The sequence below is a fragment of the Cetorhinus maximus genome, chromosome 2 (assembly GCF_964194155.1).
Source record: "Cetorhinus maximus chromosome 2, sCetMax3.hap1.1, whole genome shotgun sequence".
NCBI lineage: Eukaryota > Metazoa > Chordata > Chondrichthyes > Lamniformes > Cetorhinidae > Cetorhinus > Cetorhinus maximus.
This window is the reverse complement of record NC_135880.1, coordinates 35,829,696-35,845,791: the sequence shown is the minus strand read 5'-3', so window position 1 is coordinate 35,845,791 and position 16,096 is coordinate 35,829,696. Positions and strand designations below refer to the sequence as shown.

The 16,096-nt window shown below is 43.6% G+C and overlaps 1 protein-coding gene across 1 annotated transcript in view; it reads left to right on the top strand.

Moving 5' to 3' along the window:
• LOC144689979 (cardiomyopathy-associated protein 5-like) overlaps positions 1–16,096 on the top strand; it is an 88,886-nt gene that overhangs the window by 60,960 nt on the left and 11,830 nt on the right. The window contains exons 10-11 of the mRNA XM_078557519.1: positions 9,768–9,901; positions 14,110–14,224. Coding sequence (XP_078413645.1) covers positions 9,768–9,901; positions 14,110–14,224 — 249 coding nt within the window. The remainder of the gene's footprint in view (positions 1–9,767; positions 9,902–14,109; positions 14,225–16,096) is intronic.

The window sequence follows — 16,096 nt, the reverse complement described above, 5'->3', positions numbered from 1 at the left end:
TTTCTCTCCTCTCTCCCCTCTCCTCTCTCTTCTCCTCTCTTTTCCATCCTCTCTCTTCTCTCCTCTCTTTCCCTCTTTCTCTCCTCTCCCTCTTTCTCTCTCTCTTGTTTCTTTTTTCTCTTTCTCTTTCTCTCTCTCTCCCCTCTCTTTCTATCTCTCTTTTTCCTATCTTTCTCTCTCGCTGTCTTTTTCTCTCCCTCTTTCACTTTATCTCTTTTTTCTATCCGTTTCTATCTCTCCCTTTCTCTATCTCTCTTTTGTCTCTCTCTCTCTCTTTCTCTCCCTCTCTCTTTCTCTTTCTCTCCCTCTCTCTCTCTTTCTCTCCCTCTCTCTCTCTCTTTCTCTCTCTTTTTCTCTCCCTCTCTTTCAACCTCTCACTCTTTCTACCTCTCACTCTTTCTATCCATCTCCCTCTCTATCTCCCTCTCTATCTCCCTCTCTATCTCCCTCTCTATCTCTCTTTTTCTCATTCTTTCTCTTTTTCTCTTTTATCTCCCTCTCTTGCTGTCTTTTTCTCTCACTCTTTCTCTCACTCTTTTTGCTATCTGTTTCTATCTCTCTCTTTCTCTATCTCTCTTTTCTCTTCCTCCCTCTTCCACTCTTTCTGTTTTTCTCTCTCTGTTTCTCTCACTTTCTCTCTCTCTTTCTCTATCTCTCTTCCTCTCTCTCTCTTTTCTCTCCTTTTCTCTCACTTTTCTATCTCTTTTCTCCCGCTCTTTTCGCTCTCTTCGCCCTCTTTTTTCTCTCTCTCTCTTTTCTCTCCCCTCCTTTCTCTTCTCTCTTTTCTTTCTCCCTTTGCTCTCTCTCTTTCTTTCTCTCTCTCTCTATCTCTCTTTCTATCTTTTCTCTCCCCCTTTTCATTCCCCCTTTTCTTTCTCTCTTCTCCCTCTTTCTCTCTCTCCTCTCCCTCTCCTCTCCCTCTTTCCTACCTCTCTGTCTTCCTCTATTTGTCTTTTTTTTCTCTCTCTCTATCTCTCTCTTTCTTTCTATATCTCTCCCTCTTTCTATCGCTCCCTCTTTCTATCTCCCTCTCTTTCTCCCTCTCTTGTTCTCTCTTTCTTTCTCTCTTTTTTCTATCTTTGTTCTCTCTTTCTCACTGTCTTTTTCTCTCCCTCTTTCACTCTTTCTCTCACTCTTTTTCCTATCTGTTTCTATCTCTCCCATTGTCTCCCTCCCTCTTCACCTCCCTGTTTTTCTCCCTGTTTTTCTCCCTCTCTTTCTCCCTCTCTTTCTCCCTCTCTTCCCTCCTCTCTCGTCTCTCTCGTTCACTCGCTCGTTCACTCGCTCTTTCACTCTTTTCCTCTTTTTCTCTCTATTGTTTTCTCTCTTTTTCTCACTGCCTTTTTCTCTCACTCTATTTTCTATCAGTTTCTATCTTTTGATCTCTCTTTTTTCTCTCCCTCCCCTTCCCCTCTCTCTTTTTCTCTTCCTTTTCTCTCTCTTTCTCTCACTTTCTCTCTCTCCCTCTCTCTCTTTCCCTCTTACTTTTCTCTCCCTCGTTCCTCTCCTCTCTTTTCCTCTCCTCTCTTTTCCTCTCCTCTCTTTCTTCTCCTCTCTTTCTTCTCCTCTCTTTCTTCTCCTCTCTTTACTCTCCTCTCTTTCCTCTCCTCTCTTTTCTCTCCTCTCTTTTCCTCTCCCTCTTCCTCTCTTTCTCTTCCTCTCTCTTTCTCTTCCCATCTCTTTCTCTTCCCATCTCTTTCTCTTCCCATCTCTTTCTCTTCCCATCACTTTCTCTTCTCTCCTCTCTATTCTCTCCTCTCTATTCTCTCCTCTCTATTCTCTCCTCTCTTTCTTCTCCTCTCTTTTCCTCTCTTCTCTCTCTCTTCTCTCTCTCTCTCTCTCTCTTCTCTCTCTTCCCTCTTTCTCTCCTCTCTATTCCCTCCCCTCTTTTCTCTTCTCTCTTTTCCTCTCCCTCTTCCTCTCTTTCTCTCTCTATCTCTTGCCCTTTCTATTTCTCTCTGCTTCTTTTTCTCTCTGTATCCTTTTCTCTCTCTTTCCCTCTGTCTCACACTTTTTCTCTTCCTATCACTCTCTCTCTCTTTCTTTCTTTCTATCTCCCTCCCTTTCTATCTCTCTTTCTATCTCTCTTTTTATCTTATTTCTCTCTTTTTTCTATCCTTTTTCTCTCTTTCTCGCTGTCTTTTCTCTCCCTCTTTCACACTTTCTCTCTCACTTTTTTCCAGCTGTTTCTATCTCTCTCATTTTCTATTTCTCTTTTCTCTCTCTCTCTCTTTTCTCTCCTCTCTTTTTCTCTCCTCTCTTTTTCTCTCCTCTCTTTCTCTCTCCTCTCCCTCTTTCTCTCTCCTCTCCCTCTTTCTCTCTCCTCTCCCTCTTTCTATTTCTCTCTTCCTCTATTTCTCTTTTTCTCTCTCTCTATCTCTTGTTTCTTTTTTCTCTCCTTTTTTTCTCTCTCTCTTTTTCTTTCTCTCTCTCTTTTTCTTTCTCTCTCTCTCTTTCTATCTCTCTCTTCCTTTCTATCTCTCTCACTTTCTATCTCTTTCTCTCTTTTTTCTATCTTTGTTCTCTCTTTCTCGCTGTATTTTTCTTTCCCTCTTTTACTCTTTCTCTCACACTTTTTTGTCTGTTTCTATCTCTCCTTTTCTCTGTCTCTCTTTTCTCTCCCTCCCTCTTCCCCTCTCTCTTTTTCTCTCACTTTCTCTTTCTCTCTCTCTCTTTTCTCTCTCTCTTCTCTCCTCTCTTCTCTCTCTTCTCTCCTCTCTTTTCACTCCTCTCTTTTTGGTCCTCTCTTTTCCTGTCTCTCCTCTCCCTCTTTTTCTCTCTCTCTCCTCCTATCTCTTTCTGTTTCTATGTCTCTCTCCTCCTATCTCTTTCTCTTTCTATCTCTTTCTCTTCCTCTATCTCTCTTTTTCTCTCTCATTTTTTCTCTTCCTATCTCTCTCTCTTTCTTTCTCTCTCTTTCTATCTCTCTCCCTTTCTATCTCTCTCGCTTTCTATCTCTTTCTCTCTTTTCTCTATCTTTGTTCTCCCTTTCTTGTTGTCTTTCTCTCTCCCTCTTTTACTCCTTCTGTCACTTTTTTTTGTCTGTTTCTATCTCTCCCTTTATCTTTTTTCTCTCCCTCCCTCTTCCGCTCTCTCTTTTTCTCTCACTTCGTCTCTCTTTTCTCTTTTCCTCTCTCCTCTCTTTTCTCTCCTCTCTTTTCTCTCTTCTCCTCTCTCTTTCACTCTCTCTCTTTGCCTCTTCTTTCACTCTTTTCCTCTTTCTCACACTTTTGTTTTCTCTTTTACTCACTGACTTTTTCTCTCCCTTTCACTCTTTCTCTCGCTCACTCTTTTTGCTCTCTTTCTCTCCCTCTTTCTCCCTCTCTCTTTCTCTCTTGTTCTCTCATGCTCTTTCTATCTCTTCTCTCTTTCTCGCCTCTCCTTTCTCTTCTCTCCTCTCTCTCTCTTCTCTCTCCTTTCTCTCCTCTCCCTTTCACTCTCTCTTTCTCCCCCTTTTTCTCTCTGTCTTTCACTTTTTCTCCCTTCTCTCTCCTTTCTCCTCTTTCTCTCTCCTCTCTCGCATGCTCTCTCTCCCCCTCTGTCTTTCACTCTCTCTTTTTTCCTTTCTCTTTCTCTCTATCTTTTTCTCCTTCTTTCTTTCTCTCTTACTCCCTCTCTCTCATTCTTTCTCTCTCTCATTCTCTCTCATTCTTTCTCTTTTTTCTCTCTCTCTTTTCTTTTCTCTCTTTTGTTCTTTCTCCCACTCTCTCATTCTTTCTCTTGTTCTTTCTCCCACTCTCTCATTCTTCCTCTCATTCTTCCTCCCTCTCTCTCATTCTTTATCTTTCTCTCTGTCTTGTTCTCTCTCTTTCACGCACTCCTTCACTCTCTTCTTTTTCTTTTCCTCTTTCTTTCTCTTTTTCTCTTTATTTCTCATTGTCTTTTTCTCTCCCTCTTTCACTCACTCACTCTTTTTTCTCTCTTTCTCTCCCTCTCTCTTTCTCTCTTGTTCTCTCACTCTCTATCTCTTCTCCTCTCTTTCTTTCTTTCTCTCTCCTTTCTTTGCCTCTATCTCTTTCTCTCTCTATCACTTATTTCTTTTTTCTCTCCTTTCTCTCTTTCTATCCCTCTCTCTCCCGTTATACCTCTCTTTTTTCTATCCTTTATCTCTCTTTCTCGCTGCCTTTTTCTCTCTCTCTCTCACTCTTTCTCTCATTCTTTTTTCTAGCTGTTTCCATCTCTCTCTTTCTCGCTCTCTTTTCTCTTCCTCCCTTTTTCCCTCTCTCTTTTTCTCTCTCTGTTTCTCTCACTTTCTCCCTCTCTTTCTTTCTCTTTTCTCCTTCTCTTTCTTTCTCTTTTCTCCCCTTCTGTTCTCTCCTCTCTTTTCTCTTTTCTCTCCTCTCTTTTCCCTTTCTCTCTCTCTCTTTCACTTGCTTCTTTCTCTCTTTTCCTCTCTTTCTTTCTCTTTCTCTCTTTCTTGTTTTCTCTCTTTTTCTCACTGTCTTTTTCTCTCCCTCTTTCACTCTTTCTCTCGCTCACTCTTTTTGCTCTCTTTCTCTTCCTCTCTCTTTCTCTCTTCTCCTTCTCTCTCTCTCCTTCTCCCACTTTTTCTATGTCTCTTTTTCATTCTCTCTTTCTCTCTCTCTCTCTTTATCTCTCTTCTTTCTCTCCTTTCTCTCACTCTTACGCGTGTGCTCTCTCCCTCTGTCTTTCGCTCTCTCTTTTTTCCTTTCTCTTTTTCTCACCTCTCTCTTTCTCACCTCTCCTTTCTCTCTCTCTCCTTTCTCTCTCTCCTTTCCCTCCTTTCTCCTTTCTCTCTCTCCCCTTTCCTTTCCCACTCTCTCTTTCCTCTCTTTTCTCTCTCTTTCCTCTTTTTTCTCTCCTTCTCTGTTTGTTTTTTCTTTCTCTCTCTTTCTCTCTCCTTTTTTCTCTTTTTTCTCTCTTTATTTTTCTCTCTCTCTCTCTCCTTTCTCTCTCTTTTTTCTCTCTTTTTTTTCTCTCTTTCTTTGTTTCTCTCTCTCTCTTTCTTTCTCTTGTTCCTTCTCCCTCTCTCTCTCTTTCTTTCTCTTGTTCCTTCTCCCTCTCTCTTTCTCTTGTTCTTTCTCCTCTCATTCTTTCTCTTGTTCTTCCTCTCTCTCTCATTCTTTATCTTTTTCTCTCTCACTCACTCAAACGCTCTCTCTCTCTCTCGCTTTCTCTCTCTCTCTCTCTCTCATTCTTTATCTTTTTCTCTCTCACTCACTCACTCAAACGCTCTCTCTCTCTCTCGCGCGTTCTCTCTCTCTCTCTCTCTCTCTCATTCTGTCTCTTTCTCTCTCTTACCTTGCGCCAAATATTCACTTCCGGGTTGGGACCGCAGAGTCTGGAAAATTCTTAACCCTGCAAAGTGAACTCGGGAGAACTCCCGAAAGGTCAGGATTTTGTTCTGGTGGAACGGGGGGTGGTGGCAGGGTGGGGTGCCCGCAGTCAGGCCTGCTGCTCCTGGAAAGTGTTCAGAGACAGCCCCAGGGCCCCGAGTCTGGCTGTTAAGGCCCGCCACTGTGATCTGGGTCTTTGGCTGGGATTTTCCAGCCCCCCCCACCCTCTGCCAGGATTTTCCAGTCCCGGCGAAAATTAACAGACTTTTGGTTGGCCGGCTGAGGGTCCCACCACGATGGGACTGGAAGATCCCTACCATTGTCCCAGTTGTGAAAAAAAAAGCAGTAAAACCAAAAACAGCCCTCAAGCCTCACCCCTCACACCCCTTCACCCCCACACACTCTCCCATGCCACATCCAAACCAACACATGCCCCCACACTCCCCCATGGCCCCTCATATCCTCCATGCCAACCTATTCCCCATATACCTGCCAGGCCAACTTGGTGCCAACCTATGCCCCATCCCACTCACCACATTTTGCACTTACACCCTCCGTGCCAACTGCCCCAGTGTTCACCATGGGCAGACATCAGGAACCATGCTGAGATGAAATTAAATAAAGTATTAAGGGGAGACTTTTCTGTGCCCACTGACGTTGGGCGTCATAGCAGGCGGGAGCAGACAATATGGCGGGAAAGCCAAAAATTGGGTTCACGCCATTGTGAAGCCAGTTTGCAACCATCCGCCCATCAGTGGCGGGCTGTGTTTGCTGCCGCCAGACGTCAGGAACTTCATTGTAATACATCTGCACATCGTTTATAGGCCCAGCTCACTGGAATCATCCCCCCAATGTTGAATCATGCAAGCACGTCGGCGTGATTGCAGGCCGATGTGTTTCACAACTGAACATAAGTGATGTGCACCTGGTGAGCTGCACATCGCTCAGGACTTCCATGCCTGCTTGCCTCCATTGCTGTGAGCAGCAGCACTTGTGGCCATTAGCGCCAGGCTTCGCGGGCAGCACCACATCACTTTTAGGGGGGGCTCCTGGAAGGTCTCTACCTGCGAGACCAGCTGTAAGGCGGGGGTGGCTTTTCAACAACTGCAGGGCCAGGGCTTGCTTGGGGGAGGTGGAGAAGTGGCCTGAAGAAAGGGAAGAGGCTGCGGGGCCAGGGCATTACTGGGGAAGGGGGGTATCCCAGGGTGTGTGTGTGGGGACGCATGTTGATCTGTGCAAGTGGCCTCAAGAGGGTGAGGGCTGAGGTAGCAGTCTCCAGAGGAGATTAGGCCAGATGGAGATGTGAGGGTATGTGTGTAAGAGCGAGTGGTGATGACCCTTGAACTGGCAGTGAGGGAGATGCCAGTGAATGTGTGATGGGATTGAGTGTGTGAGTTTAGAGTGATGAGATATGGGGAGTGTGGGGGCATGTGTTAATTTGGATGTGGCATGGGAGAGTGTGTGGGGGTGAAAGGGTGTGAGGGGTGAGGCTTGAGGCCTTACTCTAGTGGCAGGGGTGAGATCATTCACCCTCTTTCCGCACTGGATGGCTAACCTCTTCTGTGCATCGTTGGCACTGACCACCTCTGCCACCACCTCCCAAGCCGGAGTGGTGATTGATGGGCCTCCTGCGGCCAGAGCTCGGGTAGAGCACATCGCGGCAGGCTCCAATGGTGTCCAGAAGGCATCCCAGGGATGCGCCACTGAATCGGGGGCTGCAGTCTTCTGGCATTTCAGGACCATGTCTTTGTGCAGCAGTCCTGTGCTGGAAGCACTGAGCGCAGCTGTACTTTAAACATAGTGCCCAGCGTGAGGAAGCGATGAGGTGACAGTGAGGCAGGTGAATGAGAGCCTGCCCGCCATCGGAATGGCGTGTTTCCCGGGAATGCATGATTAATGAGGTGGGTTTGGGGTGATACGGTGTGGAAAGCCGCCATTGTGGCCAGCGGGTAAAACATTCTTTTTCCTGCCCGCTACCACAATTAGTGCAAATCTGGGACGATTTCGCCCCAAGTATCTATTACAGACTTCACTTTATTAAAAAAATTCTCATTGATAAAAGCCCATTTATTATATTTAAATCAATTCAAGTATTTAATCCTTCATAAAGACAAACATTTCCTTCAATCCCTTAAAAACAAACATTACATTCATAGCCCCACATCAAAGAGAACTAATCCCTTTATAACTTCTCTGAGCTGTGAGTCAAACTGTGAACTTACAGGCTGCCCCTACTGTGATAATGACAGGGTTGTGGAAGCAATCAAGATCACAATTCCTATAATGATAACCTTCAGGCTTATGCCAACAAACATCTATTGAAATTGCAAGCACTGATTTTATTTAACTGCAGGCTGGCAATTTTTTTTCAAAATTTAAAGGGCAGAGCATGTAAATGACTTGACAGTTTGACAATTCCAAAGACCTTATCCAGTTTTTATGCAGTTTAATGTCTACTCTTAACAATCCCAATGGAGTACCTGACCTCTCCCAAAAGGTTACCTTGCCTCTCCAAATAACTCTGGCAGGTTTAGACCTTTTCCTCAAATGCCTAAAACCCATGAGTCATGTTTCAGAAATGCTTCCGTCTGAAGGCAGCAGCACTTCTAAATGTGCAGCTGCCTCCCTGAACCATGGATGTTTGAAATATCTTCCACACCCCCTCACCCCCAGGTGAAATGGTGGCTGCCGGGTTTGGGGGCAGGACTTCCAGATTCCACGCTCTGGCCCCATTTTGGCTAAGGTAATTTTAACAAAAATTTGGACCTCTTTCTTTCTCTTTCTCTGTTTCTCTTTCCCTCAGTTGTCCTACATAATCCACCCCCATATCCGAGTTGGGCTGAACCTTAAATTCTAAAAATAGGTCAGTTGGGGTTGTGTTAAAGGTTAAAACGCAAAAGACCTGGAACAGGAACTGAATCCGCCTACATCTAATCTTAACTGAGATGGGACTGGGGGTGGGCCAGCAATCCGTTCAGAGGAAGTAATTTTGGCCATTTAAATATTACAATGAAGCTGTATAACTTCAGATTAACAGTCATTCAATTTTGAACTAGAGGCAGTTGGGTTCCTGGGTCTCTGGAAACTCGACAATTTAAAGGAGATGAGAGATGCTGAATCCAGGAAGTAAGTGCTTTTACAGCACTGCTTGTGGACCAGGAGGAGGAGAGGTGCTTCCTCCCAGGCCAACAAGCTACCCAGTAAACCTCTGCTCCCAACCCACAATCTGTGTGCTTCCCCCATCAACTATTATACCCACTCTCTAATGCCCCCCAACCCCCAATTTACTCACCCAATATACCTATCTGCTGGGTAAGGCTTCAACCCTGTAAAGAAGGCCTTCTACCTGAAAGGCCTTCAGCCTATCAGCCTACCTGTGAGTAGGCATCTCACTTCAAACAGTCCTATGGTTAAATTCTGAAGGATTTCCCCATGCTTCCAGGTTTCCTGCCTTCACAACAGCCTCCCTCGCCAGCCCCACGCACAGGACTTGCCATCAGGCTAAGAATCCAAGCCATTGTCTCTGGCTGTTCCCCTGTCCTCTCACATTGTCTCTTTTCTGCTTTGCTGTCCTCCGGTTGTCTCCGAACGTTTCCAGCAGAATTTGCCATTTGTCATTTTTTTTGTAGAATTTTAAAATTCTTTCATGGATTGTGGGTGTCGCTGGCAAGGCCAGCAATTTTGTTCATTCCTGTTGCCTTTCCACCTTTCTGAACTGCTGCAGTTCATGTGGTGTAGGTACACTCAGTGCTGTTAGAAAGGGACCTCCAGGGAGTTGAGGACCTTAAGAATATTGTACTGTTGATTGATGGCCAATTTGACATTGAATCTTGTGATCTGGATGCTATTACACAGTTACTACATATAGAAGTAGCCGAGGGAGCAGGGTAGAATGATTCAGCTCTTTAAAGTTGCTAGGCTTGGTGGCCTAGTAAAAGCTGCTCCTTTATCTGCCAAATCCCTTAATCGGGGAGCAGACCTTTTCCATCCTCCAGGCTTTGGAACTTTAAACATCTTGAAGGTGCTGAAGTCTGTGTTGAGCACAAGCTCTCAAGAGAAAGTTAGTTTGCAGACCAGATCAAAGAAGCTGATGGAGCATATTTTCAGCATCATTGCCATACAATATTGGAGTGTAAATGTCCAGAGTAGGACTTGAACCCACAGACTTCTGCCCCCGGATGGAGAAGCACTACCAACTGAACTAAGATGACACTTGAGCATTGGCACCAATGATGACCAACTCAAAGGAAGCTCCTCTTAACTATGAAAGGGAGGGATCAAAATCCGGTTTAGAATCAAATACTCCGGGTTCACACTCACACTTGGTGGGATGCATCGCACATTGGCATAGGGAGGCCTGAAAGCCGCTTTACCTTACTGGCGTCTCCACGGTAAGCTGAGGTCTGCCTTATGTTTGTTTATGTTTAGTAACACTGCAGTTCTATGACTTTGCATTTTATTTTCTTTTAGGTCAATAGCAGGAATCAGAGGGTGTGAGCTGACAGTCAGGCTGCAGCCACTTGAGAGCTTTCTTTTCTTTGTGAAAGCTGTGAACACTCTCGGATCAAGTGACACGAGCAAGCCAGCACTGATTTCCACTAAAAGTAGGAGATTCATTCCAACATGTTGCTATACAATTAGAGATTGAAGTCTGCAGTTACTAGTTAGTTTTTGCCTCATACTTAAAACAACAATTTGTAATTTTAGACTAATGTGTAAAGGTTGCTGACTATTTCTGTGACTGATACAATCTTGCAGCTTGATGCACCACAGTTTGTTGAACTGAATGACCCCAGACACATTTTTATACACAAAATAAAACAAAAGTTATAAAACATAAGTAGATTAAATAGAGACAACATCGAAGTGAGCTGCAGTACAAGTAATCTTAATTGAAACAAATTCAAATGAGCGTGTTGAAAGAAACAGAATTGCAATTAACTAAAACAGTCAAAAAAAAATTAGGAATTTGGGTGGCCGATATATCTTGGTGACAGTTCTCAGTGAAAAAGAATTAAGACAAATGCAGAGGAGGAGAGAAGTTGACAGAAAGAGAAAGAGTCAGAATGATGAGGAGGCGCATCTTAGTCAACAGGGGTGGGGGGGTCAGTAGCACAGTGGTAACGTTACTGGATGAGTAATCCAGAGGTCTGGACTGATGCTCTGCCAACATGTGTTCAAATCCCACCACAGTAGCTAGAGGAACTTTAATTAATAACTCGGAAACAAAATGTTAGTTTCATGAATAACAATCATGAAACTACCAGATTGTCACAAAACCCCATCTGGTTCACTAATGCCCTTCAGGGGAAGAAATCTGCTTCCTTGCTGAGCTGGAGTCACATGTGGTTGACTCTTAACTGCCCTCTGAAATGGCTTAGCAAGCCATCCAGTTGTAGGCAGTTCACCTACAACTACTCAGGGGCAATTAAGGATGGGCAATAAATGTTGGTCTTGCTAGTGATGCCCACATCCCAAGAATAAATAATGTAAATAAAACATGGAAGAGACAGTGCCAGGAAATGAATTCAACATCACGTGAAGTTTGGAACTCGTTGAGGTGAATGGATAAAATGATGAAGTTGAATCCCTCTGAGCACAGATTGTTGAGACTCCAAAAGGACTTGGGAAAAACTTCAAGAACAGGAATGAGTTCACAAATGGAAATAGGGTTGGCAGAAGAGGCAACACTTTGATCTCAATCCCTGGAATGAAGGAGAATAGCTCTTAAAGAAATGGAATGAGACATTGGATGAAGTGAAACATCAGGGTAGCTATAATATAGAGTGAGCTAACTTGCTATAGAGAGGTGTTGCAGGATAGAAAGGGTGGATTGTAAGACTAAGTGCTGCTTGAAAGAACAATAAAATTGGAGATATTATTGACTATAACTGTTCTTGGAAGATAAAAGGCCAAATTTCAGCTGGGATCTATAGGGAATGAGTCAGAGATTGAAATATAATTGTGAAAATTAATTGTGGCAAATGAACAGTCATGAGAATGGAGATGAATCATTTTATGCAAATGAAAGAAAGAGGCAAATTAAACACAAAGGAGAGGTGAGGTGAGAGTGACTGTCCTTGACATCAAGGCAGCATTTGACCGAGTGTGGCATCAAGGAGCCCTAGCAAAATGGAATTGGGGGGAAAATTCTCTGCTGGCTGGAGCCATACCTAGCACAAAGGAAGATAGTTGTGGTTGGTTATCTCACTGCAGGAGTTCCTCAGGGTAGTGTCTTCGGCCCAACCATCTTCAGCTGCTTCATCAATGACCTTCCTTCCATCATAAGGTCAGAAATGGGGATGTTCGCTGATGATTGCACAATGTTCAGCTCCATTCACGACTCCTCAGATTCTGATGCAGTCTATGTCCAAATGCAGCAAGACCTGGACAATACCCAGGCTTAGGCTGACAAGTGGCAAGTGATATTCACACCACACAAGTGTCAGGCAATGACCATCTCCAGCAAGAGAGAATCCAACCATCACCCCTTGATGTTCAATGGCATTACCATCACTGAATCTCCCACTATCAACATCCTGGGGGTTACCATTGACCAGAAACTGAACTGGACTAGCCATATAAATACTGTGGCTTGTAGAGCAGGTCAGAGGCTAGGAATCGTGTGATGAGTAACTCACCTCCTGACTCCCCAAAGCCTGTCCACCATCTACAAGGCACAAGTAAGGAGTGTGATGGAATACTCCCACTTGCTTGAATGAGTGTAGCTCCAACAACACTCAAGAAGCTTGACACCACCAAGGACAAAGCAGCCCGCTTGATTGGCACCACATCTACAAGTATTCACTCCCTCCCCCACCAACGCATAGAAGTAGCAGTGTGTACCATCTACAAGATGCACTGCAGGAATTCACCAAGGCTCCTTAGGCAGCACCTTCCAAACCCAGGACTACTAACATCTAGAAGGACAAGGGTAGCAGATAGATGGGAACACCACCACCTGGAAGTTCTCTTCCAAGTCACTCACCATCCTGACTTGGAAATATATCACCATTCCTTCACTGTTGCTGGGTCAAAATTCTGGAGCTCCCTTCCTAACAGCACTGTGGGTGTATCTACACTACACGGACTGCAGCAGTTCAAGAAGGCAGCTCACCACCACCTTCTCAAGGGCAACTAGGGGTAGGCAATAAGTGCTGGCCCAGCCAGCGAAGCCCACATCCCATGAATGAATTTTTTAAAAAGAAAGAATAGAGCTTCTTTAAGACTGTATTACTTGGCGCAGAAGTGGCCATTACCAAAAAGTAGAGAGTTAACAACTCTGAATGCTGGAAATCTGAAATAAAACCAAACAATACTGGAAATACACAACTGGTTAATCATTAGGAAAGATTGGTTAATGTTTTGAATTACAGCCCAACATTTGAACTATGTGCCAGGTAGCCTGACATCAGTTGTTGGAGTCTATTAAGTCTTAAAATCATTGTCTGATCAGACAAAGTCATGGGTTTTACAAAAGGAAGATTGTCTTTGACAAAGTTATTAGAGTTATTTTTTGAGGATTTAACTAGTAGGATAGATAAACGGGAACTGGTAGATGTAGTATATTTGAATTTTCAAAACATTTGATATAGTACCACACAACAGATACAAGATAAGAGCACATGGATTAGAGGGTAATACATTAGCGTGGATGGAGGATTGGCTAGCAGACAGGAAGCAGAGTAGGGATAAATGTGGCATTTTCAAGGTGGTAGGCTATAACTTATGGAGTGCCACAAGGATCATTGCTGGGGCCTCATCTGTTTACAATCTATATTAATGACTTAGACAAAGAGACCAAGAATAATGTATCTATGCTTGCTGATGGTACAAAGCTAGGTGGGAATGTAAGCTGTGGGAAGGATACAGTGAGGCTGCAAAGAGATATAGACAGGTTAAGTGAATGGGCAACAAGGTGGCAGATGAAGAATAATGTGGGAAAATGTGACTTTGGTGGTAACAATAGAAAAACAGAATACTTTTTAAAAGGCATGAAACTTCCAAATATTGATGTTCAGAGGATCTTGGGTGTACTCAAACAGAAAGTTAACATGCAGGTATAGCGAGCAATTAGGAAGGCAAATGCCATGTTGGCCTTTATTGCGAGGGGATTGGAATACAAGAATAAGGAAGTCTTGCTACAATAGTACAGGGTTTTGGTGAGAGCACAATCTGGAGGACTGTGGACAGTTTTAGTCTCTATGTCTAAGGAAGGATATACTTGCCTTAGAGGCAGTACAGCGAAGGTTCACTAGGTTGGTTCCTGGGATGAGGGGATTGTCTTGTGATCAGAGGTTGAGTAAATTGGGCCTATACTCTCTGGGGTTTGGAAGAGTGAGAGGAAATCTCATAGATAGATAAATAGATTTTTGGTGTCTCAGGGAATCAAGGGATATAGAGAGTGGATGGGAATATGGAGTTGAGATAGATTAGCCATGAACGTATCCAATGGCAGAGCAGGCCTGAGAGGCTATATAGTCTTTTCTTGCTCTTACTTATGTTCTTATAAACTTGTGTTCTCTCTTCGGAGAAAAGGCAGATGCTGATTGGGTACAGGATTGAAGGTTATGCACTTAAGCATAGACTGAAATTATCACATTTTTTGTGGGAGGTTCCTGTGCTGCTGGGCTTGAGAAGATGGGAGATGATTGTCTATGGCTTAAAGCCGGGTTTGAAAATGGTGATGGAAATAAATGGATTTTTAGTTTTACTTGATTACCTTTGGGGAGTGTGTATACATTGAAAGTTGAAAAAGTATTGTTAGTAAAGACTGTGTTTGTTTTTTTAAAAATAATTTTTCACTAAATAGCTACTCGCTTTCAACTGAACAAAGAAACAGTCCCTCCGCATTTGCAGCTGTCTGAAGACGGGACAGTAATTCACTTTGATGAGCTCGCCATGGAAAATGAAAGCTGCCTGACTGAGTGAGTAGCCACAGTATTGAGACATGAAAAGAGCAATTCCATCAAATTATAACTGATGCTTGGCTGGAGCCTTTACATTTTATAACAAAGCCTGAAAGAGGATTGTGATGGCCCAATGCATTAAAGCTCCAGCTTTCTGTAGCATGGTGTGATGGGATGCAGGTTTACATCCAGGATTCTAGTACAAGTCAAGTAATCAAGGAAAGACACAAAGAGTTCTCCAATTCTGTCCTGCTGGACATCTCTAATTTCCTTTGACTCACTGTTGGCAGCTGTACCTTCAGCTGTCTAGACACCAAGCATTGCAATTCCCTTTCTAAATGAGTTATTATGATCTGGAATGCATTGCCTGAAAGTAGATTCAATAATAACTTTCAGAAGACAATTGGATAAACACTGGCAGGGGAAATATTTGCAGAGATTTGGGGAAAGAACAGGGGAATGGGACTAATTGGATAGCTCAATTAGATAGCTCAAAGAACCAGCACAGGAATGATGGGCCAAATGGCATTGCTCTGCTCTGTATGATTTCTATTGTAGAACTAACCTATTTCCCAAATGGAAAGAGAGAAATGCGGGGAACATTCTGAACTCCCAACTCTTTCTTTTGCAAAAATACACTTTATTCATAAAATATTTAAAAGAACATTACAAAATATTTTAAAATGGCCATCACAGTTCAATGATATTCAAATTTTCTACACCGATCATGTTGCGCTCTGAGGTGCTTCTATACAATTGCGGTACTTGTAATATTTACTGCATACATTCAATGTGAGATTGTGGATTTGTTACCTTTGATATGAGATTAGATCTTTGTACTTCCCTTTATTTGGATATATGAGCTGCTACTTGCTCTGCTGATTTATTTTTTTGGCAGACAGGGTAGGGTAATGGAATGGCTTGGAGGTGGAAACATGTCAGGTAGCAGTGGCCTGAATGGCCTCCTCTCGTGCTGGAATCATTCTATGATTCCATGATCCTTTTAGCTATCTACCAAGCTCCATCATGGGCTCTCATCCCTTTTATTCTTCCCTAAGCCCCTGCTCCAAATAAGTCCTCATCCTTTTTGATTTCAGTAATCAACTCAGCTCCTCTTACCTTCTCTCTTCAAACATCACCACCCTGCAACCCTCTCTGAACCTCTCCCTCTATATAAACTCTCCAACCAAATTCACACTTACACCTTTTGACCGTGTCTTTTCCTGTAATTTCAATAGCCTCAGTCACCAATAAAGGTTAGGCATGACCATTTTCTTGCATTATTACCACTTAAATCTCCATCCTTCCTCACCTCCATTTCTTCCAGAAAGTGCCCTTGAAGAAACCTCTCCTCCTGGTTGCTTACAACCACAATTTCAAACTCCCTATTGCCTAGCAATTGCCCCTTGTTTCCCACATTATCTCTGCAGCTGTTGATTTGCTGAAAATCACACTCGCACCTTCATCATGCTATTAATTCCCAGCAAAATCTTTAGTGTTTCCCAGTTGTTCCTCCTGGTATGGCCCCTTTCTCCATTCCCCCAAATCCAACAGGCATGTGTGTACCTGGCGCACTGTTGGTTTAGCCAGCGATTTGCAGATCTGCCTTGAAAATATCAGTCTCTATTGGGTCCTGCTGTCCTCCACTCGCTACTCTAGGATCATCCTGAAGGGAAAGGATATCCCTGTGTTCCTTTTCTGTACTACCAGCTGCGTCTTATGGAAATCATCTGCTCACTTGCCACAGCTATTTCTCCTTTTCCTTAGCCCCTCCAAAGTGAACCCTTTTCTATTTTCCCACTCTGGTTGTGAATTCCCATCTCTCTCCAGTTTGTCCCCATCGGCCACTTCCCTTTCTGTTCCTATTAAACTCCCGTCCACCCAACTTAT